This window comes from Macaca mulatta, chromosome X (genome assembly GCF_049350105.2).
Source record: "Macaca mulatta isolate MMU2019108-1 chromosome X, T2T-MMU8v2.0, whole genome shotgun sequence".
Lineage (NCBI taxonomy): Eukaryota > Metazoa > Chordata > Mammalia > Primates > Cercopithecidae > Macaca > Macaca mulatta.
Window position 1 is genome coordinate 30,734,806 of NC_133426.1, and position 25,783 is coordinate 30,760,588.

A 25,783-nucleotide genomic window follows, 5' to 3' on the forward strand; every position below is an offset into this window, starting at 1 on the left:
CTGCACTCCAGCCTGGGCAACAGAGCAAGACTCCGTCTCAAAAAAAAAAAAAAAAAGAAAATTACTATACTAGGAAAATTCGTTTATGCTCTACAGGTACCTAAAGGTTTCCAAAGTATTCAATCACCATAGGTGGATTCCCATATGGGTTATGTTCTTCAATATCTTCCACAATCAGAGGATTCAATTAAGATTTCAAATGGAGAAAATGAGGCAGAAATTTGATTTGTAGTAACATCACCTTTCCATTAAAGATGGCTCTGTTATTTTTCCATTGCTTTAAGTAGTTAAAAATCTTCCTCCTCACTTCTAATATTGACTATACTGAGGACTATAGACGATATTACAAAAAAGTCATTAAATTAGTGAATATGACTATTTCTCAAGACTCTCTTTCTCAAAAACTCCCACTTGTTCCCTGTTACCAGCAGAATAAAGTTCAAGCACCTCGACCTAGCATTCAAGGTCAAAGCCCCACTTACCCTCTGTTAACTCTTCAGAAATCTCATGCTTATGCCAGGGAATTGTAGTCACTGTCTCCTAAAAGTCACTCTCCATCTTGACTTCAAGCCTTCATTACCTTATTATTGTTCTTTTCTAAAATGCCTTCCCCTTTTCTCTCTGCCTATTGTTTAGGGCAGTGGTTCCTCACTCTTTTTTTCCTTCAATATAATAATCTTATGAAAATCTGATGAAAGCTATAGACCCACTTCCCGTATTAGACACACTTATGAAACTCTGCATATAATTTCAGAGAATTCACAGATCCCCTTTGAAGCCAAGAACCTCAAGTAGAAACTTCTCTATGAGAGAGTGGCTGCAGACATGCTGACTGCAAGAGCCCTGACATATGCCCACTTCTCTAAACCTGTAAACTCAGAGATTGCCCTAAGTTTAGAGAGGGTAGGAAAATGAGGAAAGGCTTCATGGAAAAAGTAGAGGTTAAGTTGAGCCTTGAAGAACAGAACAGACAAGATTTACACGTGCAGAGCTTTTTAGACGGGCATTCCAGCAGGAGGATAATGTAAGAGCAGAGAAGTGCATTGAATCTGCACAGAAACGAGTTGATGTATGAATTCTCTCATTACCCATGAACATATAGAGCACTTACCACACTGTATTATAATTATCTGTTGATGTATCTATTTTTCCCACTGGTAGGTATGTACTAAGCATCTAGCATAGTATCACATTTCATAAACTATATGCACAAAACTGCTAAATGTTGAAAGGTAAAATGATAGGTTGGATCATAGCTTGTGAAGTCACAAGATTTTAAACATGTTTCAAAATTATCAGTTGCTTGGGATCGTTAGAACTCATATACATTAACCAACATGTTAAAAATATATTATCTGAATCTTTTCATTAGAGCAGTTCCCTTTAAGACTGCTATCAATCAATACTGTTACCTCAGTTTCTACAATTATTTATACTTAACAAAACTGCTCTGCCTTAAAATATTCTACAGTCAACACTTCCCCAAAACTCATATTGATCTATTCTAAATCATCTGAACTAATGTACTTATAAAAATAATTTTAAATGTTTAAAAATATATATATATCATACGCTTAGAATAATAAATGAATACACAAAGAATAATTCATCAAATTTTTGGTCAGTGTGCACTTTTCTATTTTGACAGAAAGCAATTTACAAATAAATGAGATGCTATACCTTGATTATTATCATCAGTGTTTGAAAATACTGATGAGCCTATGGAATTTGCATACATGAATTATTTTGACAAGAACTACTAAAGGAAAAAGTCCTTCATCTATTGTTTTAAAAAACAGCAACAACAACAACAACAAAAAACCCAGAACTCTGTCAGGAATAAAACCTAAAGAAAAATAAATGACCTGATAGCCAATATCCCGACCCACCTATTAACACATCTAACAGTTCACTTACCGTAGGGATCGCAGTGGTGCAGCTGACTCTTCTGAGCCGTCTCTGCATCAGGTCATGCTCCATACCGTTAACTTCAGACTTCAACCGCTCTAGCTCCTCTTTCTCAAGTTTCAATTGCTTTGCTAACCTCTCCATCCTTGCTCGTTGATGTAACAGCAAGGCTACAGCATTATAGATAACGTCATTGCAGAGAACAACACTGAACAAGTGACTGGAAAATTTCGATATGTATTACTAATGTATAAAAGACTCAATTCAACTTGGGGGTTGGCATTTACTCTCATGTCTTTATAATGCTATGCTGCCTCCATATCTGCTTCAATTTAGCTCTCTGAATGCTACCAAAGTGACATCACCTGAACATCCCTCTTGTTCTATTGTCCTAAGATTCTCTTTATACTTGTGTGTGTTTTGAACAGGCTGACTACCAGGCATACTTAATCATTACTTCCCTTCTTATATACTGAAAGAAAACTAAATTCTCAGGTATCTTGAAACAATCTGAATAGACGTTTTAAAAACTCTATATCTAATTTAGGTCTACTATTAGCTAATCCAATAATTCCACTTCTTATATATTATTTATATGTAAATATCATTATGCCCTCTGGGCCATCCTCTTTAGAAAAGATTCAAATTCTTTCATTTGATGAACTTTACTCCATTTTCCATGAATCTCTTTTTTCCTACTCTGTAGTTTGTACTTTTGACAATTTCCATTTCACTTGTATTTTTTGCTCTATGAATATTCTTTCTAAACTAAGCCTTATTAGGCCTACAATTTCATGTTTTAAAACAAAGTCTATAGATGACTCTGAAGCACTAACTTCATTCTTTTTGTTTGTTTCAGACAGTCTCCCTCTGTTGCCCAGGCTGGAGTGCAGTGACGTGATCTCGGCTCACTGCAACCTCTGCCTCCTGGCTTCAAGTGATTCTCCTGCCTTAGCCTCCCGAGTAGCTGGGATTACAGGCGTGCGCTACCACACTTTAGCAGAGGTGGGGTTTCTCCATGTTGGCCAGGCTGATCTCAAACTTCTGACCTCAGGTGATCCACCCGCCTCAGCCTCCCAAAGTGCTGGGATTATAGACGTGAGCCACCACACCCGACCACTAACTTTATTCTTAATAGCAATGCTACTGCCCAACATTTAATACTAAACATTTAATTAAAACTAAACAGCTAATATATTTGAATGGGAGATTGCTGCCTCACCACAGAAATGAAATTTCATAAAAGGGTTAAAGTTTACCTTGTGTGTAGGCATAGTCATCTGATCCAGAACTAGAACTCCTCTGATATTTATGGCTTCCCTTTTCTCCCCCAGAGCCTGGTATCACTGAAATGGGCTGAATAGGTTCTGGTGCTGCAGAGCGCTCTTCTTGGTCCACTAAATTTAAAAGATTTTCAGTCGTTGCTCGGCCTACGGTAATTTTAAAAACTGTAGTTGGGTTTGGTATCACTCGAGGAGATGGTGATGGAGTACACGAAGGTCCAGTTGGCTGTGTGTATGTAATATACACAGGATTAACACTAAACGGAGGTTTTGGTTGACTAGATATCCCTCTTGAAGGAGAACTTGAAGGTGGCGTGGTGGCTGTGTATAGTGAGTGTTGATTCCGTGGAGATGGTTGATTACTGATGGGTGAAGGACTCCTATTAATTGCTGTCCCAGGTCTTTGAGAAGGTTCAACTGTAATTTCTATCTTCTTCATGGAACCTTTGGATAAACTAGATGCTGTGTATGGAAGATAGGCTACTGAATGGCTTCCCTGTTTCTGATAGCTAGGAGGTCCTTGTTGATATGGATGGGGTGGAGTAGTTGAAGGACTAGGTGGCATAAAGATGTGGCCCAACTGGGAAGGTTGCACTTGATGCTGTGGAGAGCTGAAGGGTGAAGGACATTGAGAAGGAGGTGGTGAATGGTAAGCAGACTGAGGGATCTGCTGCTGTTTGGGAGAATACTGAGAAGGTTGATAGTTCTGTTGGTGTGGATAAACAGGTAAAGGACGCTGGCTATAGTGAGGCACTGGGCCCTGTGGTGAGGACTGCCACGGTGTATTCTGAGGAGTTTGTCTTCCTGATGAACTCTGAGATGTCTGTCTAATATAAATAGAACCAGGAGATCCATAGAGATTGCTTGGAATTTGTGGAAGAATTTGTAAAGCTCTTGGTACAGTCTGTCCAGAAGGGAGGTTCTGGGATACTGTAACAGTAATTGGATTTGTACTATACCGAGGTATGTGCATGTATGAAGGAGGTGGCGGTGGTGGTGAAGGCCCTTGCATAGCAGACGGATTCATTCCTGTTTGCATGGAAGATGGCTGTTGAGGTGGCTGTGAAGGAGGAGTAGCTGCACTTCTGTTCTGTTCATTCATAAAAAATGGATTGTAGTTGGGAGTAGCAGCAACAACAGCTGGAGCTGAGTGTGGTTCTTGAACTAAACATATCAGCTGTTTACCTGCTGCATGCTGTGGATCAATATGTCCATCACTTGAGCTATGTACCAGTGTTCGACCACCATTAAGTTGGGCTCCATCTCCTGGGTGATAGCTACTAGGAGAATGGACACCCAGGTTAATATGTAAAAGGCGATTTCTATTCATCCTATTGTCATCTGGACTATGGTACTCCATATATAAGTATTTGCTACTCTCCTGGGAAAGGGCTCGGCAACAGGCTTCAAGATTGTTGTTATTCTAGGGGAGAAAAATGGTAAAAGTAACATTGGCAACATTAACAAATTCTAATAGTGAAAGTCAGGCTTTGCCAGAGAGTTATGCAAATACTACTGTCACAGAATAAATAGAGAGCAGTATCTTAACCACAAAAAGCTTCATGGTCATCTATCCTGAAAAGGAGATACCAAACGATCCATATTACTTTACAAACATTTAGCTCACATTACTAGTACTACCACTACTGCTACTGCTACAGAAATGTAAAGTACCTACTAATGAACACTGTGACTCAACCCCAAGTTTTCTGACTCCAAATCCAGGACTCATTTTATACTTGTTGCATCTCAACAAATTAAAATGTTGGGCTTATCTCGGATTCACCACAATTGCTGCAATATAAGTATAAGTAATATCCATGATTAATATTTAAATCGATAAAAAACATAAAAATAACCATGCTTTAGTTTTTAAAAGGCACTAAAACCACAAAAGGAGAAAAAGAATTACAATAAAATTCCTCAAGAGTTAAAACAATAAAAATTCTAAAGCAGCCCTCATTTTTCTTTTACCTAAATTTATCCTTGAATAACTTCAACTGTCTGAACCATTATATAAGATTTAAGCAAAATGAATAAGTATTAAAAAAAATCCATAACTTAAACTATGGCTCCATGACTTTGCCCGAGTTAGGGTAATTTAATTAAAAACCTGGTGTCGACTGCCTTAATTAAATTCATTCATACCCTCACAGTCTCAAAAGTTTTTACCCGCTGAAAGGTGTCTTGGTATACTTTCAAAATCACTGAAAGATGTGAATTGTTTAGTTCTACACACTCACAAAGAAGGTAATAGCAAACTGACACTTTAGAAGTTCCAACTGACAGTAATCAGACTAATAAAAGGTTCCCTCTTTGTAAAATTTTAATATATCAAAAAGCAGTTTTCTATTGAAATACAGAATTCCAAACTATTTTACTAGTGTAAGACACATATTATCCACTGCTTTTGAAGTAATCCATAAAAGTTTCCCAATTATTGTGACTTTCTCTGTAGTTCATAAATATACACAGAGATATGCACATGCATAGATATTACTATATATTTTAGGAAAAATGTTTTATATAAAAACGAAAGGAAATAATTCACTTCTGCTGAGAACCAAATGAAGTTAAACCTAAAACAGGACCCATAATGTTGTAATTTTAGAGTTGGGAGAACTCCTATTAGAGTTCATCTGCTCCAATGCAACTCACATTTACAGATGAGGAAAGAGATGCCTGGGAAGTTACATTGCTTGACAACAGGCACGTAACTAGTTAACTGGAAAGTCAATTCTAGATTCTTACTCTCCTGAGTCCCAGTGCTCTTTCCACATGGTAATTTCAAGGGAAAGGATGTTTGGCCAAAAGGACATTATTAAACTAGAGCTTTAGGAAGTTTAAAAAAAAGTCAAGCAAATCTTTGCAAAATGAATTCTTAGAAATTTAATGAATTGGCTTTATTAAAACTCTATAGATCATTTTTAACCTTTTCTTTATATAAAGTTTTTGATACTAAAATTCAAATACTTTAAAAAATGAGATCATGCATGTAAAACATTAACATCCTACCCAGATGATAGTAACAAATAGTAATTATTATCAATATAGAAAATTTAAAATTCAAATACTTTTAAAAATACTTTGAGTCACAGAAAGATGTATTAATTGAAGAAGAAAATCATTACAACTCAAAGATCTGAATTATTTTTACCTTGCTTGAAAATCGTATTGAGCAAGGAAGGGAAGATATTAAAAGCAAATTTGGAGCCAAAGGATTCAAACTGATTGGCAACTAGAATGTGTCACTGACAGACATCTGAAGGAAAAAAAATATGGAAGGTGAAATAAAGTATTCTATTTTTTTTTTTTAATAGACCTATGGATTGGGGAAAACAAAAACTGGAGAGTTTTCTTTTAAACATAAAGTAGTCATGGATACTTCACCATCTGATATTTTTATTATTAATAACCCTGAAATTCCATGTTCTGTACGCTGAGTTAGATAGCCTATGTAGTATTGTCACAAAAAGTATCCAAATTCAAAATGATATAAAGTTGGAATTGTCAGCATGTCTATAGTGACAAGTTGAGTAAATTTTCCTATGAAGAAAATTTAAAAACCACAAAACCAAGATATTAAAGTATTATTATTACAGAAGTATTTTAAAAAGAAAACTACCAGAATAGATTATAATAAGGATAAAAAATGTATCAAACAGTAAACATGAAGAAGAAATCAAAATCATTTCAGAGGTAAGAATTTTTAAGACATATAATGAACACTTTTGAAAGGAATGAGGCAAAAAAGCATCATATTCCTAAAAAGTGATCCTAAATTGAGGATGATACCCCTGAGTGAGGCTCTAAGGCTTGCGCATTAAATGCAAACTACTGAGCCTCATACATTTTAATGTGAAAAAGTTTTCCAGAGCCAGTAGGTGGTAAATCTCCATACAATATATTTTATTAATCCCAAAGGAAGAAAAAAGTGGAAGACTTAGGACAGTGTAATTATCAACAAATGTTCACTGAGCTGAATGTAAAGTTCTATTCCTTCAGTTTAGTTAAATGGTCATGAGAAATGCAGGTAATAAAGGGCTAAATGAAATAAAACAAGGTCAGGGCTAGGTGGGGCCCTAAGATAGGTGAGGAAGGTGATTGCTAGGAAGTGGTTTAAACTAAAAGCTTCACCCTTACTTGGTTTCACTCTGGTGGGAAGTATCTTTGCTCTACCAGAAACCAAAATGGGGCTAAAGTAAAGAGCTGAGATTCAGGCTGGGAATGTGTGTGAGAAAAAGCAAAGGCAAGCTGTAACACAAAAACCATAAGCCCAAAGCTCTAGACTAGTAAAGGGCTTGCAAACAAAAGAAGCACCTCTGTTACCATCATTGTTCTGTGAGTCTCTATTTATAATTAACCACACCTGTATATAGGTTTAGGTTATATCCTGAGCTGCTCACACTGCCATAAGGTAGAGTTTGAACATGAGTACTGACTGTGTGTGAGGAAGACCAGTGAGCATGGTAGAAGTAGTGCTGCCCACAGTTAAGCAAATAGGTAAGTTCCATAACTCAAAACACTACGATCCTGTGAAGGATGACATAAAACACAACAAGGGGACAGTGGGACAGGGGAAGTGGTAGGCCTACTTCTCTGTTGTCCCCTGAGTGGGAAAGACACATTCTATCTTAGAGATGAGAGATTCAATGTAAGACACACAGCAAGACAAAGGTAATGTGAGTGAAAGTGGGCTTACATTTAAAGTGGGCTTACATTTAAATTAGATATCAGTAAGGATTTAGCATTAGAAAAACAAGGAGTGGATTATCTACAGACTTAAAAAAAAAAAAGACTCAAAAGTGTATAGTCTAAGAAGTTAAAACGATAAATTTGAGATTCAAAATTCAACTCTAAGGACTGAGGGACTGATAGTACAACCCAAAATCTTCAAAAAGTGAAACATAAGGAGAATCTGTTTTTCTTGTTGCTACCTGCTTTTACTCTCCAATCTGTGGTTCTCAATGGTGGGAGATTTTGCCTCCCATGAGACATCTGGCAATGTCTAAAGACATTTTCAGTTGTCACAACTGCGGGGAAGCTATTGGTATTTACTGGGTAGAGGCCTCGGATGCCTAGAATGTTTAGTAATTCTACAATGCACAAGGCAGACTCCCACAACAGAGAATTATCCAGGATAGACTGTCAACAGTGCCAAGGTTGAGGGGAAATCCTGCTCTAAATGTTCCCCCCGACCACACATACACACACACACAAAGAAAACATAACTGGGTTCTAATTACATCACACATCACCAGCTCTAATAGGAAAAACTAAAACTTAGTATCATTATCACTGGTAGGTAACTTACCTGTAACATGCACTGAGACACCACGCCCTCTGGAATTTCAGGGAAACGTTGTCGAAGATCATGGAGAACCTGAATATCAAGCTGTGGGCTGCTTTGCGCCATGCCAGAGCAAATGGTGGCCAAGTTTCTCTTAGGAAATGGATGTTAACTGGCTTTCCAAAAGTGATGATCTTCTAGCACCACAGTCATTTTCTATTTAAAAAAGAAAAAAAGTATGGTTAAGTCTAGTTACATATTTCACTTTATTCCTATTGATCCTGTACAACTCAGTAGTGGTGGCATCTCCTCTAAGGAGGCTTCCACTGACCCTCCCCGTCTTAGTCCTGCTGCCTTGCCTCTCCCCTCCATGATGCTGCCAAAGCAGGCTTTGCTTACCCTCACAGGAACACTAAACACACTATACTGAAACCATCTATGCACCTAAAGCTCTCACCTATTTAAAAAAAACCCAAAAAAACCTGAAGCCCCACCTGGAATATAGCTCATTATTACAGACAGTGAGGATGTACTCAAGAAGTGATGGGAACATATAAGGACCTGGAAGTCAACTTGAAGAGGTGCACTCACTGGCCACATTTGCAACAATTTGAATACCAAAATAATAGAAGACAGTAATGAGTTATAAACCTGTAGAAAAGAGGGAGCCGTGCATCCGTATCAATGAAGATAGCTAAATACATACATACAAAAATAGGGGAGAAGGGAAGTCCCTGCTTACAGTAAAATCCAATCGGTAAACATGCAGGAGTGCTGGAGCTGGAAAAATCATTTTGCAGTCATCATAGTATAGAGACTGCTTCAAGCAAGTATCATCAATGGATGCTAAATCTAGGGGAAAATCTGCACGAAGAGTAGGAAGTACACACAGTTTTATAATTGTGTACCCAAAGCTTATTAGTTGCAAAGGGGAAAAATTTAATTATACAGTGGACAAATTGAACAACATCTTGACTGGGTGATCAAAATGAACATCACCAATGAGGGCCAGATGGACTGCATAGGCCTCCAGATGTGACACCATGAGAAGAACACATCATTTTATAGTATTATAGTCAGGAATGCATAACCTGAAACTAATCATGAGGAAATAGAACATTTCTCATTTTGGGTTTTTCTATAAAAAAGGGTGGGGGGAGGAAATGTCATTTTAAGACAAAGGTTTGAAAAATGTCCCAGGTTAAAAAAGAGCCATGACAACTAAATCTTTTACCTGATCCTAGATTGGATCCTATACTAAAAGGGAAAACTGTTATAAAATAAATGAGTGGATCTATTAACCGAAGTGAAATGTTGACGGTAGATCAGAAGTATTCTGTATCAATAAATGTACTGAATTTCCTGTTTACTGAATTGATAACTGTGCTGTGGTTACATAAGAGAATATTCCTATTTTTAGGTATTAGACAATGAAGCATTCAGTGGTAAAGGGCATGCAACTTACTCCCAAATAGTTCAGAAAAAAAATATGTACGTGTGTGTACATACAAACGTGTACATGCACACATACCTGTGTGCACAGACAACTATAAAGCAAACAGGAAAATGTTAATAGGTGAATTTGGGTAAAGGGTATACAGTGTTCTTTCTCCTATTTTTATTCTCATAATTCCTGTCAGTTTAAAATTATTTCCAAATAAAAAGTAAAAATGAAAACAAAAACCAGCTAACCAAACAAAAGCCTGTAGCTCTACTCAAGGTCTGTGCCTTGTTCACCACTGTATTTCCAGAGCCCAACCCCATATCTACTCAAGTATCGTTAAATGATGAATCAATTTCACTATACTAAATCAATCTACCTAATAAGATAGATTTGGATAAAACAATATTCATACTCAAAAATATATAGACAAGCCTTTTAGATGAATCTTGTCCCCCCATCTCCTGCCATCCCCCACCCAGCAAATATCGAGGGAGTGGAGTCACCTATATAGGGTAACTTGTGAACGCTTAGGGAAAAAAAATTGGTTTAGGCTACTAAATCAATGGGTATATTTTTCCAGTTTGTCCCTGTTGAAAATCCCAAATCTGAAATACTAAGAGATTCTACCAGATTAACAATCCAGGATTTAAAATGTTTCAAAGTCCTTAGTGTTAATTTAACTTTTTTCTGAATGGGGTTTGAATTATCTATCTTCCATTTTCACAGTAAAGCAATTTCTAATTTCCACTGGCCAAAGGAGCCCTAGCTAGATGTATAATCTTACCAAGTCACTGAGGCTCTAAGGCAGCGTTGTCCAGTAAAAATATGTGAGTCATATGTATAATTTGAAATGTTCTAGTGGCCAACTTAAACAGGTGAAATTAATTGTAACATTTAACCTATGTCAAAAATATTGTTTTAAATGTAACCTACATAAAATCATTGTTATTTTATATATATATTTCAAATGATATCTTTGAAATCCAGTGTATATTTTATACTTACAGCACATCTTAATTCACACTGGTCCCATTTCCAGTGCTCAGTAGCCACCTGTAGTTAGTGGCTACTTTACTGGACAGTGCAGCTCTAAGGCTTTAGGATCTTCATTTAAATAATAGGCAACAACCTAGAACTCTTAGATTCCTTAATTCAGCATCTCCTTTTAGGGTATACAATCAAGTAGGCACACGGCCTAGCACAGGCTAGGTGTTCAATAAATATTTATTAGGAGAAATGGGGAGAAAAAAGGAATTCACTGAATTTAATGGTAGGGATGACCTTAACTCATCAAATCTGCTTGTATTTACAGAAATAACAGTTTTCCTAACAGGAAGTGATCCCAATATTTGAGGTGCTAAACTACATTCAGAACAGTTCATGGCTATTTAATCAAACCTTCAATAAAGAGCTTCTGAAGCAGCCAAAGGCCTAACTCCAGCTTTCCCAGTGGCTCCCAAAAACGGTTTTATTCATTTCCCAACCTTACTTACAAGCCTTTAAAATACAAGGGCAATACCATTGTCTTTTTTATGAGATAGAAGAAAAGGCAAGAAGGATCAAAACAAGGACAGACAGGCTTCACGTGTCAAAAGCATAGGCTCCATATACTTCAGAGATCTTGAGAGCGGCCAGCTCTCACCTAGCTTTGTCAGAGCCTTCAGAAACCTCAGATGCTACTGAATCCAAGGTTACCATTATTTTTATCACTATTATTAGCTACCATTTATTGGTAGCTAATAATATGCCCTCAAAGGTAGTTATGATTATCTCCATTTTACAAATAAGAAAATGAACTCAAAGAATGAACATACGGCAGAATCATGACTCAAATCCATGCCTGCCTTCTCCAAAGTCTGTGTTCTTTCTACTGTGTCACTAGTAGGTATCAGAGCATTTCTAATTATGAGTGCCTTTCTCTGACTGGCTAAGGAGCAAACCCTCATTAAGTTTATCATTCAAATAGGGAGCTAAAGGTGTGTGGTGAGGTGGACGACTGAGAGGGAAGGAAAAAATTCTTGTACAAATAAGTTAGCTGTTTAAACACACAAGAAGAAAATGCCTTTTGAAAAAATGGTTATAAATACTTGCCTTTGAAGAAACATGTGAAAGCATCTTTCAAATGGAAGCCAACAGCTTACAAAAATGGCTACCATCTGAAAAGATGATTAATAGACTGACTTTTCACAACAAATAGGAATCTAAACTGGTAAACACATATCCTCCCTTAAGGGATTATGTATGTAATCTTAATAGTGGTTAGCACTCTGCCCTGTACAAACATTCACTCACATAAGCACTAATTGACATGAATAATCATTTAGTATTTCACTGTAATATATAACACTCAAACTTAATTTTTTGATAACTATATCATGTTAAAATACTTTAAAAAAGCAATTTCCATTTTGCTCACTGGGAGGCTTTCTGTTTACAAATAGAAAATATTCCAGCCAATAAATTAAGTCAGTGATACAGTTTAGATGTTTGTCCCCTCCAAATCTCATGTTGAAATGTGATTCCCAACATTGGAGGTGGGGCCTGATGGGAGGTGACTGGATGATAGGGGCAGATCCCTTGTGAATGGTTTAGCACCATCCTAGGTGAGTCCTTGTTCCATTCACTCAAGATCTGATTGTTTAAAACTCTAGGACCTCTCCCCCACCCGCCTTGCTCCCGCTCTCGCCATGTTACATGCCTGCTCTTGCTTCACCATCTGCCATGATTGTTAAGCTTCCTGAGGCTCTCACCAGAAGCTGGGCAGATACTGGTGCCATGCTTATGCAGCCTGTAGAATCCTGAACCAATTAAACCTCTTTTCTTTAGAAATGACCCTACCTTGGGTGTTTCTTTACAGTGATGTAAGAATGGCCTAATATAGTCAGTTTCCTTTAAAAACACAAAGTTTTACAGTAAAGTATTACACTGTACTTTTATATTTAATCCAATTGAAAACACTGTCATATAGTGTCATATTATAGATGTGGCTACCATGCAGATCAAAGCATATAATCTATTCTTGTCCATATATATCAATGTAGGCAACAACTACTAAGCAAAATACACATTGAGTTTATTTCTTAACATTATAATGGGCTTAATACAATAAGCGCTGAATGATGATTTGTCACTTTAAAACCAGACAGAGGACTCAAGCAGTATCTAAACTGTACAGGCTAGGCTCAGGCATGACCAAACTCCTGGGATACCCTTGAAACACTCCCACTAAAGTCCAGATGGCCACAGCTGTGGATTGTGGAGCTGTGTAGGCGGTAACCCTAGATCAAGAAAGAAGAAATACTAAAGACATAAACCCTATGATCATCACACAGTTCAGGGGCCACATGAACCAAGAGATTCTGCAGAGTTTTAAGCCTTTAATGCATGTCAGCTTTGTGAGGATTTTTTTCTTAAAGGCAGGACACACTATGGGGCCCAGATGCTATGCTTAGCAGTGGAATCAGAGGCTTCCTTCAGTGGTGCAGCTACCTCCCTAATTCAAGACTGCTGGTAACACAAGGCACAGTGGTTTCTGTTCCTGAAAAAGCAGTTGCTAGGATGTCTCCCAACAGAATTGCTTCTCCCAATCAGAGAGGAAGCTCCCCCAGAGCTCTGCTCTAATGCCACAATTCCCCACACTCTAGAAAATGATGTCGACATCTAGTGCTTTGTTTCCACAGTTTTTTTCTGAGCTCAGCAAATAAACAGGGTGGTGCCATTATGGCCCAGAGTGTTTTACCTCTGTCAGAATTTTAGGTCACTTCCTAAAACAGTTGTATCAGAGGTAGTAAAACCAATGGTCTGTGCAATGAATTCAGCCCACAGATTTGCCTGGTTTGGCCGCCGCAGTGTTGTTTTAAGTTGAGCTACATTTAAAACTGGGAGACTGGCCTGGTGCGGTGGCTCAAGCTTGTAATCCCAGCACTTTGGGAGGCCGAGGCGGGCAGATCACGAGGTCAGGAGATCGAGACCATCCTGGCTAACATGGTGAAACCCTGTCTCTACTAAAAAAATACAAAACAAACTAGCTGGGCAAGGTGGCGGGCACCTGTAGTCCCAGCTACTCGGGAGGCTGAGGCAGGAGAATGGCGTAAACCCGGGAGGCGGAGCTTGCAGTGAGCTGATATCTGGCCACTGCACTCCAGCCTGGGCAACAGAGCGAGACTCCATCTCAAAAAAAAAAAAGCTGGGAGATTTCACATAAAAATTTACATATCTAGCTTTTCTCTGAAAAATCACATGATCTAGCAACTGCAGGCAACAACTGGCTGAAGCTAAGGTACCACTCCCCTTTTAGAAAGGACAGTTTGCCTAGTTCCTATACTCCCTAGCTGGTCCCAAGCACTGCAGCCTGGCCTTGCTTCACCCATCTAGGTATCTCCTGGGTTTGTGACACCCAAAATGTGTTCTGCAGAAAGGTTCAAAGATACAACGGTAAGTATCAGTGTACTCTAGTGTGTCTCAACGGCATACTATTGATGCAATAATTTGGGGCACAAGAATTCCTTGTCATGCAAGACTATTCCAGGCAATGAAAGGTATTTAGCATCCTGGCCCCTCCCATAAAATCTCAGTAGCACCCCCAAGTGGCCTCTAGAGAGGTAATACTTTCGTGGGCTGACAGCCACTGCTAGCATATTAAGGTAATGAGGTGAGTGAGCATTTCCCAGGTTTGAAGAAAAGTTAGCCTTGTCTTGAGAGGAATTTTAGGATTGCAAAATAAAAGAATCATTAATTTTTCTGGTTGGTCTGGCCCAGTAATAATTGTTGAACAAAACACAGTATGTATATGAGTATAAAGCTTTCAAGCTTTCACCCATTTTTTTGCTGCTTTGGAGGTTTTGATTTTAGATCACATTTATTGAGCCGTATCTGTGTACCAAGTACTGTGCTAAGTGCTTTACCTCATTTAATCCCCAAAATACTTCCATGAGAGGTAATATTATCATCCACATTTTACAAATAAGTAAACTTGAAGTTCAGAGAGGGCAAATAAATTGCCTGTGGTTACACAGTCAGCCAGCAGCAAAACTAAGATACAAATTTAAGGTTATGCTCTTAACCATTATTCTTCTGTACTACTGGCTACCTGGTAAGACTCTGATGATGTCATAACTCTTAACAACAGTTTAAACCAAACCTTGCTTTTAAAACAGAAGTTTTTATACTAGAGTGTGAATTATTCAAGTTAAACAGTAATAAAAAGTGGCTAATATTGAGGCATAACAAATGATATTTTACTGGCAGAGATAAGAGTTCCATTTTTCAAGATTTTTAATGCATACATGTAAAGGTGCTACCAAATAACAAGGGAGAGAGGAATACGATAGTTATTATTTCCCCTAAATTAAGCCTTCTAAATAATTTATGAAACAGTCATCCTATAGGATTTTTATTACAATAGAAACCATTTTGAAATAGTCACATATTCACTGCATCTATCTCATATTCTGTTATAGTCTCAAGAGATATACTATAAGACTGAAATATTTATATTAAAATAATCCTCAAAAACATTTTCAATTTAAATATGGCCTCCAGAAACAATATATTCATATTTAATTTAAACTTAACAGCTCCCACAAAGAATGTTTGTTAGCTGCCACATTAAACTTATACACAAGAATATTTATAAATATGCATAAATATATAGAGACTACATACGCAGAAATTTCAGCTGAGAGGACACAGAGGCAACAATACCCCAGGAGTAATGAGCACACCCAGAATCCAGATCTTGATTTCTAATTGCATTCTCTCTTTAATAAAGGGAACCAAGGCCCTGTGGAGAAATGGATGATTCTAAAACTGGGGCAGGGAATATATAGGATGAGCCTGGAGCATCTTGTAGTACCAGAAAGTAAGGAAGTACTAAAAAATCAAAATCCCATGATGATGAGGGCATGTCAAAATGACACAGGAGCCAACTGAAGGCGCTCCCAATGGTCAAAGCTGGAAAATTTTGAACACCAAAATAAAGTAGTATTGTATTATAACCCAACGTATAAATTAAATAGCCATGAGCCCATGCTGATATAAAGAAATGACTGAATAAATGAATGAATGATAAATAAATGAGGGTTGGGGGGAGCCTCCCACGCAGAAATCCCAAACAATTTACATAGATAATTCACCTCAAGGAGGTGGAGCATAACCTCCCACCTCTTCAGTGTGGACTGCACACAGTGACTGCTTTCCAAAGAGCACAATACAGGAAAGAGGTGTTTAAAAAAAAAAAAAAGATTACAGTGAAGAAACCTAACAAACACGTTCTCAGCCAGGTGATCAAGGTCAACATCAACAGTGATAAGTCAAGTTGATAGTATGGACTGTTTGCATGGTGTGATGAGAATGTGAGAGTGGCACTTTATCTTTGTGGTCTTCCTCCTCAAAACCCATAACCCCATTCTACCCACGAGAAAACCATCTGACACATCCCAATTGAGTGATAGTCTACAAAATACCTCATCAGTACTCCTCAAAAACAAAAGTCTGAGAAACTGTCACAGCCCAGAGGAGTCTAAGGAGACATAACAACCAACTGTGATGGGGTTTCCTGGATGGAATCCTGAAAGAGAGAAAAACATGTTTAGTAAAAGTTAAGGAAATCTGAATAAAGTACAGACTTCAGTTAATAATAATGTTTCAATATTGGTTCACTAATTGTAACAAATGTACCATGTTAATGTAAGCTGTTAATAATAGGGGAAACGGAGTGCAGGGTATATGGGGACTCCCTGTACCATCTTCTCAATTTTTCTGTAAAACTAAAACTGTTCTAAAAAATATAGTTATTTAAAAATAGAAAAAAATATACCTCAAGATGGTTTATCAACCCTGGCACAGAAATTTTATTCACATCTCCAGCTCTGAAAGCAACTTCTTTTCAGTAGTCTATAAAATCTGAGAAAACGAAAAGATGGTTATCTTTTTGCTAACTTCCCAACTCAATATGGAAAGTAACAAAAACTAGTAGACTTCTGGTGCCTCAAAGTAACAGCAGACAGGATGCTAGACCACACTTTCAGGGCAGGTTGGCTTCCCAAGTATCCTTACAAGCTGAATCTTCTTTTCTTTAAATATCTTCTACAGCAAGTAAATTCTACATTATCCCACAGAAGACAGCAGAAGTTCAAAAAGAAAAACAAGTCCACTACTTATTTTCTTAAGTCAACACCTGGTTCTGACTTAGCATCCTGAGCCTCCATTCTATTTAGAAAAGAGAGGATTAAGCCCAGGCCTATGAAGCATGCATATAATTTTTTTTTTTTTTTTTTTTTTTTTTTTTTTTTTTTTTTTTGAGACAGGCTAGAGTATAGTGGCAAACTCACGGCTCACTGCAGCCTCAACCTCCCAAGCTCAAGTGATCCTCCCATCTCAGCTGCCCAAGTAGCTGGGACTATAGGTGTACACCACCACACCTGGCTAATTTTTTTTATTTTTTATAGAGACAGGGTTTCACCATATTGCCCACGCTGGTCTCAAAGTCCTGGGCTCGAGCAATCCGCCCACCTGGGCCTCCCAAAGTGTTGGGATTACAGGTGTGAGCCACCATGCCCAGCCTATATGATTTTTAATTGCATAGCATACAGTGTGTATAACTTTTTGAAAAATGCTACCTCTATTATAAATCCTGTTTCTGGTCTGTGAAAAACTACATATATATATATATATATATATATATAGAGAGAGAGAGAGAGAGAGAGAGAGAGAGAGAGAGAGAGAAATAGTAACCTTATTCACTTATTTTGACAGATGAGCACTCTCCCCATTTAGAGATTATCTGCATTCTCAGTAAACCTAGTAATTCAATGTTAATATTATCATTTTAGGGCATATATTGGCTTTTATCAGAGCTATCATACACACAAGTTTCTAATTGAGCTCCTGAGTAAACTTCATTTTACAACCACAGTAGAGCTAAAATAACATACCCTGTTTATATCATATATTTAATTTAGCAGTTTACCAAACTTTCTTATTTTTTAATTTCTCAGTTACTTTATCAAAAAAAAAATGAACTTCAAGTATGAGCAAGAAGCACTGTGCACTGACATGAATGCTGCTTCTACCATGTGTAATTTTTTTTCTACTTTCTGATACAACAATGCAAAATCCACCCCACATTTTTTTTTTCCTTTGAGATGGAGTTTCGCTCTGTCGCCCAGGCTGGAGTGCAGTGGTACGATCTCGGCTCACTGCAACCTCCGCCTCCTGGGTTCAAGTGATTCTCCTGCCTCAGCCTCCCGAGTGGCTAGGATTACAGGCACCCTCCATCATGCCTGGCTAATTTTTGTATTTTTGTAGAGATGGGGTTTCACCATTTTGGCCAGGCTGGTCTTAAACTCCTGACTTCAGGTGATCTGCCCACCTTGGCCTCCCAAAGCACCGGGATTACAGGCGTGAGCCACTGCGCCCGGCCTTTTGTTTGTTTTTTGCCATCCCACATTTATGTTAACCCCTTCCTACATGCCTATAAAGTTTTCTCCCTTTCGTAAATGCCTATAAAAGTCACTGTGTGTGGATTATCACTTTCAACATTTAGTATATTAACTTTTTAGTCTCCTCTAGGATTTTTCACTATAAATCTTGAGAACAAGAACCAAACATGCTCTTTTGGCTACAGTGCCTTATACACACTAAATATTCAATATAAATGAGAAAATATAGGCCTTGAAAATAACTGGAAATCTAATATGCTCTGGTTAAGGTGTTTTAAGGTCTTGGTTGCATCAATTCCTAAATGACGTTATTTTAAAAGAAAGACAGAATAACGTATTGGTGACATATGCCAGAGGCAGATCATCTGCACATTTTATTACTTAAAGAGATTACTTAGAACAGTGTATTTTAAATGGTGGGTTCTGACCTATTAATGAATTGTATAACAAATGTACTAGGTGATGACTATCAGGGAAAAGAAAAAGAACAGAAAATATCAAAGTGTTTCACACACAGTAATGGCAAATACTAATTCAAAAAACTTGTTTCAGGTATGTGCATATGTACTAGATCACGATTAAAATGTATTTCTTACTGTGGGTTTGAGAAATAGTGACTTCAAATATGGTGATATATTTTAGGTTATATAAGGAAAAATATTACTACTTTCCTTGTTACCTTTTTCTGAATAGATGGAAGCTTTCTGATTAAGAAGCAAAGTGGAGGTACTGGAGAAACCCTCTAGATATGAAAGTTGAAATGACTTAACTCTTCACGTTATGAATTTCTGTGTGATTTCTCTCAAGTGTAGCCTAGATGTGTTCATGTAGCATCCTCACATACATATAGGAGGCTCCTGCCTTATAATATATTTAAAAGATTTTTTTAAAAAATGAATAATCAGTCTCATTAACCCTGAAATCCAAGATCACAACTATGGGAATTTCCTAGTGGAAGAGTTTGAAAGATTAACAGAAATGCCATTTATAATCATTAACTAAACAATTTCTAATGCATTGCCCATTCATTTAATACAATCTAAGCTTGGCGATACTGAAGACCCATGTCCTCGTAGTGAGAGAAACACACTGGCAGTTATAATAGAGTGGGGTGAGTTCCATAATTAGTAGTCAGAAAAAGAAACAATGAAGGTAGAACAAAGAGAAGGAGAGCTGAGGAAAGCTTCAGGGAAGAGACGACATTTAAGCTTGATTACAAAAAATAGGTTTTTTTGTTTAAAATAAAAACTATAGAATAATAAAGCTGGAAGAAACTCCACATCATCTAACCCAGTAGTTCCCAACCAGGGGTGACTTTGCTCTGCAAGGGACATTTGGCAACGTCTGAAGATATTTTTGGTTGTCATACTGAGGAAAGGTGCTATTGACATCTGACAGGCAGAGTCCAGAGATGCTGCTAAACATCCTACACTGCACAGGACAGCCCCTGACAACAGAAAATTATCCAGCCCAAGATGCCAATAGTGCCAAATCCGAGAAACCCTGAACTCAACCCAAATACAAACACTTCACACAAGAAGATAACTAAAGGCTGGAGGGATTTTAAAACTTGTTAAAAGCCAAGATTATTAAACAGGTGTCACAACATCTTGCCTAAGTACTTAATTCACAGCACATACCCGTGTGTGTTATTATACTAGGAAACAGATGTTAAAAAAAGTGGGAACATTTTCATAAGGTAGAAAGATAAACTGTCTAGAAATCACAACTGATACTGTTATGTAGTCTTTCCTGATACAGATCTACCAATGGTTCAAAGCAAGAATTATGGTTACAATACCACTAACAAAATTATACCCTTATTTGTTCATAATATTGTATTTACCATCTGCTTAATTCAGTTATTCAACATGGATTTGAGAATAAGAAAGATTACAAAAACTAGGAAGTTGGAAGATTTGTATATCCCACACACATCTTGTTATTTCTTGGGGCAGATCTTTCAATCTCCACCAGCTCTAATGCTGGGGATCTGGCACCTGAGTAGGATTAGCCCCTTTTATTCAAAATAAACTGCTAAATTACCCTTCTATTTTCTGGTGAAGTTTCTAATAGCAAATGAATTGTCCAAAGAATTTATAACTCCCACTAGCAGCAGTAGTAGTACTAGCACTAGTAGTAGCAGTAGCAGCTGCTGCTCTTAGGGTCTTGACTTAGGGCCTAAATCTAAGCACATGAAATCACTTGGACATCTTTTGTCATCCTTGCTCTTAAATACACAAAGGACACGGAATATAAATGGAGGGGAGGGTGTAAACATGTTAACAGTAATATAGACTCAATTTCAAAAAAGAAATATACTCCTTACCTCCAATTTTCAACTGGTAAAAATTCAACTAAGATAATTCATCCAGTTTGACACAACACAATTCACGGTTAGAAACTTGAAGAAAAGGCTGAAGACAGTATCCTAAAAAATAAAAGGCTAATGAGGTAAGATTCAAACTGTGAAAGCTTTAAATACAACAGTGTGAGCAAGTGATACAGTGTATGAACAAAAGGTCATGAAAAAGCAGGCAGCCATTTTACTACATGAAATTTCAGTGAATGAAATTTATGTTTAATTGACACTAAGAGATAGTTTTCCTGACTGTCTGAGCCACCCTGCTCCTCTCTCATCACCTCGAGTGCCTAAGGCAGAGCTTTACAACAGCAGAGGGGATGAACAAAGCTTTCCTGAGATTTTAGCTTCAGAGAAAGCTAGCAAGAAGAGCTTTAGCTGCATCCCTGGAAAACCATCAGGAGTCCCTGCAGCTTCCCAAGATGTACTAGTCATTAAAATTAAATGAATTTGATTGCAAAACTGTGCTGAGGCCCTTTTAGGGCCATAGGTCTTTAAAATTTAAAGGACTCCGTGGTGAGTCTGATTTAGTCTCTGGTAAAGTAAAGGAACTTTTTAAAATTCCCATACCCCAAGTAAGCACCACACTCGCACTGCAAGCCCACAACAATGACCAGAGTATACAATCTTTTCTTCTGTTTTGTTGTTTGTTTGTTTTTCCCTGTTACCTTACCTCTTCTCAATAGGATTAGAACTGTTCACTCAGGATTAGAAGGCCTTCCCCATGACCCAACCCACAAAAATCACTAATCTAACATTCAGGAATAGCTTTAACTTCTTCAAGTTATCAAGTTTTCATAAACCTTAGTAAAATAATAGAGTTATACATTTAACAACTCAATAAATGACTACATATTTCAGGTTAATCAAATAGCTCTTGTGAATGAGAAAACAGTTTGTCCATATATAAATATTTCAGCTAATAATAGCAGAAGTGACCAAATTGAACAATCACAATTTTGCAACCTTTAATTACATAACTAAATTCATGCACTGGTAATCAATGGATGGTAAAAGCATTAGGTAAAAGGTTGGGCTTCACAAAGGGATCAAGCTGTCACCACTTGAACCCTCTGATGAACCTTCACAACACTTAAGGTGAAATGACCAGACAATATATGCCTCCAGGTGTAATGTAATATGAAGTGACCACAAGCACTCTTGCCCACCCCTCCAAGAAAATATATTCTGAACCTAATTAAGTACATAGATCTAATTTCCAGTCCATATGAAATAAGAGGATAAAGAAACAAGTTAAACAATACTTCACCAGAATGGGATAGTCTGAGGATGAAAAAAAGCAGACAGGATTGTTATAAATTATAAGAGAATTAAGAGACTTAAGGGGCATAACCAAATACAATGAGTAGATCCTGTTGCAAAGAAACCAACTATAAAAAAAGAATTTTTTTTAGACGATTAGGGAAATTTAAGGATGGGCTAAGTACAGGTGGCCCTTGAATGGCACAGGTTTGAAGTATGTGGGTCTACTTATATGTGGATTTTTTTCAATAAAAAAAAGTTACATCAAGTGTGCCTGTCTCTCCTTCCACCTCCTCCCCTTTTTCTGCCTCTGCCATGCCTGAGACAGCAAGACCAACCCCTCCTTTTCTTCCACCTCCTCAGTCTCTTCAACATAAAAATGACAACGATGAAGACCTTTATGATGATCTACTTCCACTTAATGAGTAGGAAATATATTTTTCTATGATTTTTAACATTTTCTTTTCTCTAGCTTACTTTATTGTAAGAATACAATAATATATGTAACATACAAAACATGTGTTAATTGTTTATATTACTGATAAGGCTTCTGTTCAACACTAGGCTAGTAGTAGTTAAGTTTTGGGGGAGTCAAAAGAAGCTCACGCCGGTAATCCTAGCACTTTGGGAAGGCAAGGCGGGAGGATCCCTTGATCCCAGGAGTTCAAGACTGGCCTGGGCAACATGAGGAGACCGTATCTCCACAAAACAACATAAAAAAGTAGTCAGGTGTGGTGGTGCATGCTCATGGTCCCAGCTATTCAGGAGGCTGAGGTGGAAGGATCACTTGAGCCCAGGGGATTGAGGCTGCAGTGAGCCATGATCATGCCACTGCACTCCAGCCTGGGGGACAAAGTGAGACCCTATCTCAAAACAACAACAACAACAACAAAAGTGCAGGTGGATTTTTGACTCTGCAGGCAGTCAGCACTCCTAATTTTGGCTTTGTTCATGGGTCAACTGTATTGTATATGCTATTAAGAATTCTTATTAGGTGTGCTGTATAAGATAATAACATTGTAGCTATATAAGAAAATGTGTTGTTTCAGATATATTAAATTATTGAGGAGTGAAATTATGTGTTGGCTATGCCTTAAATTCTTGGAAAAAAGAGAAGTAAGGAGATGAAACTAGTATGGTAAAACGTACATAACTGTAGCATCAGAGGTTCATTGGACTTTTCATTTGTGTACATTTAGAAATGTTCAAATAAAACGTTCAAATGTCAAGTACCTACAAATGAACAAGGGTATTTGACATTCACAGGCCTAACGTAAGATAATTGTTCAAGGCTATCATTATAAGTGAGTAGCAAGGATGTTGCTGGATGCTGAAAACAATGATTTGAAAATGAGATATGAGGGGGATTCAGAAGCAGAATCACCACTAGAAGTATCGGAGCACTGACTCTATTGCTGGGAAAGAAGTACAAGGCAGATAAGCTTTTTGCCCTTCTTAAGATTCAGAAGGATAAGGCAAACACAACTGGCTAGGATTTCATCAAGAGTGACTGGAGAAGCAACAAAGGAAGCCTTGAGTGCCAAGAAAGACGGCAAATGAACTGGAAAGCAAAGACGCATCTTTTTAGAACTGGAAAAATTGAGGCATGTCTAAAAAGAGATAAAGGGACTGTATGTGTAGGGATGAGAAAGGACTAGTGACACAGCAAGCTTTCTAACAGGGCAGAGAGGTTGCTAAATTTCAGAGCTGGTGGTACCATGTTCTAGAAATGGGGTGGGAGGCGGTGAGGATGAGATATGAAGGAGTAATCTCCTAATTGTCTCAATCTTCAGGACATGAGTCATGGGGTCAGGATATTATATGACTTACAGAAGGAAGAAAGCATAACATGATAAAACTGGGAAGTCAGTGAACATCTGCAGGCAAGAGTTACCTGGCCATTATAGCTGAAACACAATGTTGTAATAGTAACAGACAAAGAACATATGCCATTCACCAGGTGTGGGACTACCGACAAGTTACTTAACCTCTTGGGCCCTGTTTCCTAATCCTTTGCTTAGTATCACACCTAACTATCACATACTTACCTCACAAGGCTGCTGTGGGTTATTAATTTACATAGAAGGAAAAAAGTTAGTAAAACACAATGTTCATTGATTAGGTTGTTTGAGGGTTCTCATATGGCAGAAATCTAAGAATCTCAGCAGAATTGCCTTTTTTTTTTTTTTCCTATTTCACAAGGCAGATACATATTATACCAACATACAGGTATGCTAAGACAGAAGTTGTGACTGCAAAAGTGTAACTAGAAAAGTATTCTCTTCCATGACAGGAAAAAACTTTAGTTGGTATTATGCATGCTAATTTCAATAGCAATTAAGAGGGATTTCATATTTTGAGCCATTCCAGACATAGCTGAAATTTAAATAAACCTGTCCATTGTCAAGGTCTAGCAACTGACCAAGGTTGAAGAAACTTAAAATATTGTTGAGTGTTTAGTAAACAATTTACTTATATTTACGCACATACAATGTAACCTTTCAATTTAAAAATGTATATAATTATACAAGTGAGTACAGCTATATAAAACAAAGCTTAAACAGAACTAGGGCTGAGTCTGAAGTCTTAGAGAAAATGATAGTCTCTGCCACTTCTAAGAAAATCCTGCCCATAAAGAGCCAACAAAACACCTCCCTATCTGAAGGCAAGTAATAGGGTTGGTTAAAATATAAGAAATGGCTTTCTTAAAAGGGTCAAAGAGCTAAAACAGAAGGACAAAAGGGAAAATCCTCTTCACCCACTTTCGGGCTGGGACCCTGAAGGGGCTACACCTTAGAAATAAGGGTGAACCACAATAAATCAGTTCATACACTGAATGCAGTGTGGCCTTGAGTCATCTGGTTGGCCCAGGAAGGTCTCCAAAGCTGAGATTTGATTAAGCAACTCTGGATTTTCTGGATTCCCTTAAGCAGATGTACACACACACATATACTCCTTTCTGAAAAACTATCATCCTTGGTCTCAAATGATTTTTCAAATAATTTTTCAAATACAATGCCCAGCATGCAATTAAAGACAATCAGGTACACGAGGAAACAAGATAAGATGACCACAACGATTCAGAAGGACTCCAAGTATTGGAATTATCAGACATGGATTTTAAATTATGCTTGTTATGTTCAAGGAGATGAAAGCCAAACTTAAAAACCTCAGCAATGACCCAGAAATCATAAAATGTGACACAGCAGAATTTGGGTGTTTTTGAGACCAGGTCTCACTCTGTCACCCAGGCTGGAATGTGGTGGCGTGATCACAGTTCACTGCAGCCTTGACCTCTGGGGCTCAGGTGATCTTCCCACCTCAGTCTCCTGAGTGGCTGAGACTACAGGCATGCACCAGCATGCCCAGCTCATTTTTGTTTTTTTTGTGTGTTTTTTTTTTTTTTTTTTGTAGACATGGGGTTTTGCCATGTTGCCTGGGCTACACAGCAGATTTTTAAAAGAAGCAAAGAATAATTTTATTACTGACAAATGCAAAAACCGAAATTAAGAATTCAATAAACAGGTCTAACAGCCAATAGACACCGTTGAGATAGTGAACCAAAAGATAGGTCGGGGAAAATAAAACGCTCAGAATGAAGAGAGGGTAAGAAACCTGGAAGATACAGTGAGAAAGGTCTAATATCCAAGAGTTAATCAGAATCTCAGAAGGAAAAGAGACAGAATGGGGCAGAGGCAATATTTGAATAAATGTTCCAAAAATGATGAAACCTGTCAAACCACATGTGTAACAATCTTAATGAATTCCCACCAGACAAAGGAAAGTTTTAAA

General features: G+C 37.6%; 1 protein-coding gene across 12 annotated transcripts in view; it reads right to left on the reverse strand.

The window, feature by feature from the left end:
* The window catches only part of TAB3 (TGF-beta activated kinase 1 (MAP3K7) binding protein 3), a 61,711-nt gene that overhangs the window by 23,496 nt on the left and 12,432 nt on the right, over positions 1-25,783 (reverse strand). For 5 of the 12 annotated variants that reach the window (XM_015127141.3, XM_028842403.2, XM_015127137.3 and 2 more), the window contains exons 2-7: positions 20,696-20,797; positions 16,743-16,828; positions 16,390-16,493; positions 8,506-8,697; positions 3,168-4,614; positions 1,918-2,078 (exon numbers count right to left, since the gene is read on the reverse strand). In XM_015127141.3, coding sequence (XP_014982627.1) covers positions 1,918-2,078; positions 3,168-4,614; positions 8,506-8,607 — 1,710 coding nt within the window. In that variant the 5' untranslated portion in view covers positions 8,608-8,697; positions 16,390-16,493; positions 16,743-16,828; positions 20,696-20,797. Of the gene's footprint in view, positions 1-1,917; positions 2,079-3,167; positions 4,615-8,505; positions 8,698-15,589; positions 15,703-16,389; positions 16,494-16,742; positions 16,829-20,695; positions 20,798-25,783 lie in introns of those variants that run through there. The other 7 variants (XM_077988308.1, XM_015127139.3, XM_077988303.1 and 4 more) reach the window with 3 other exon arrangements.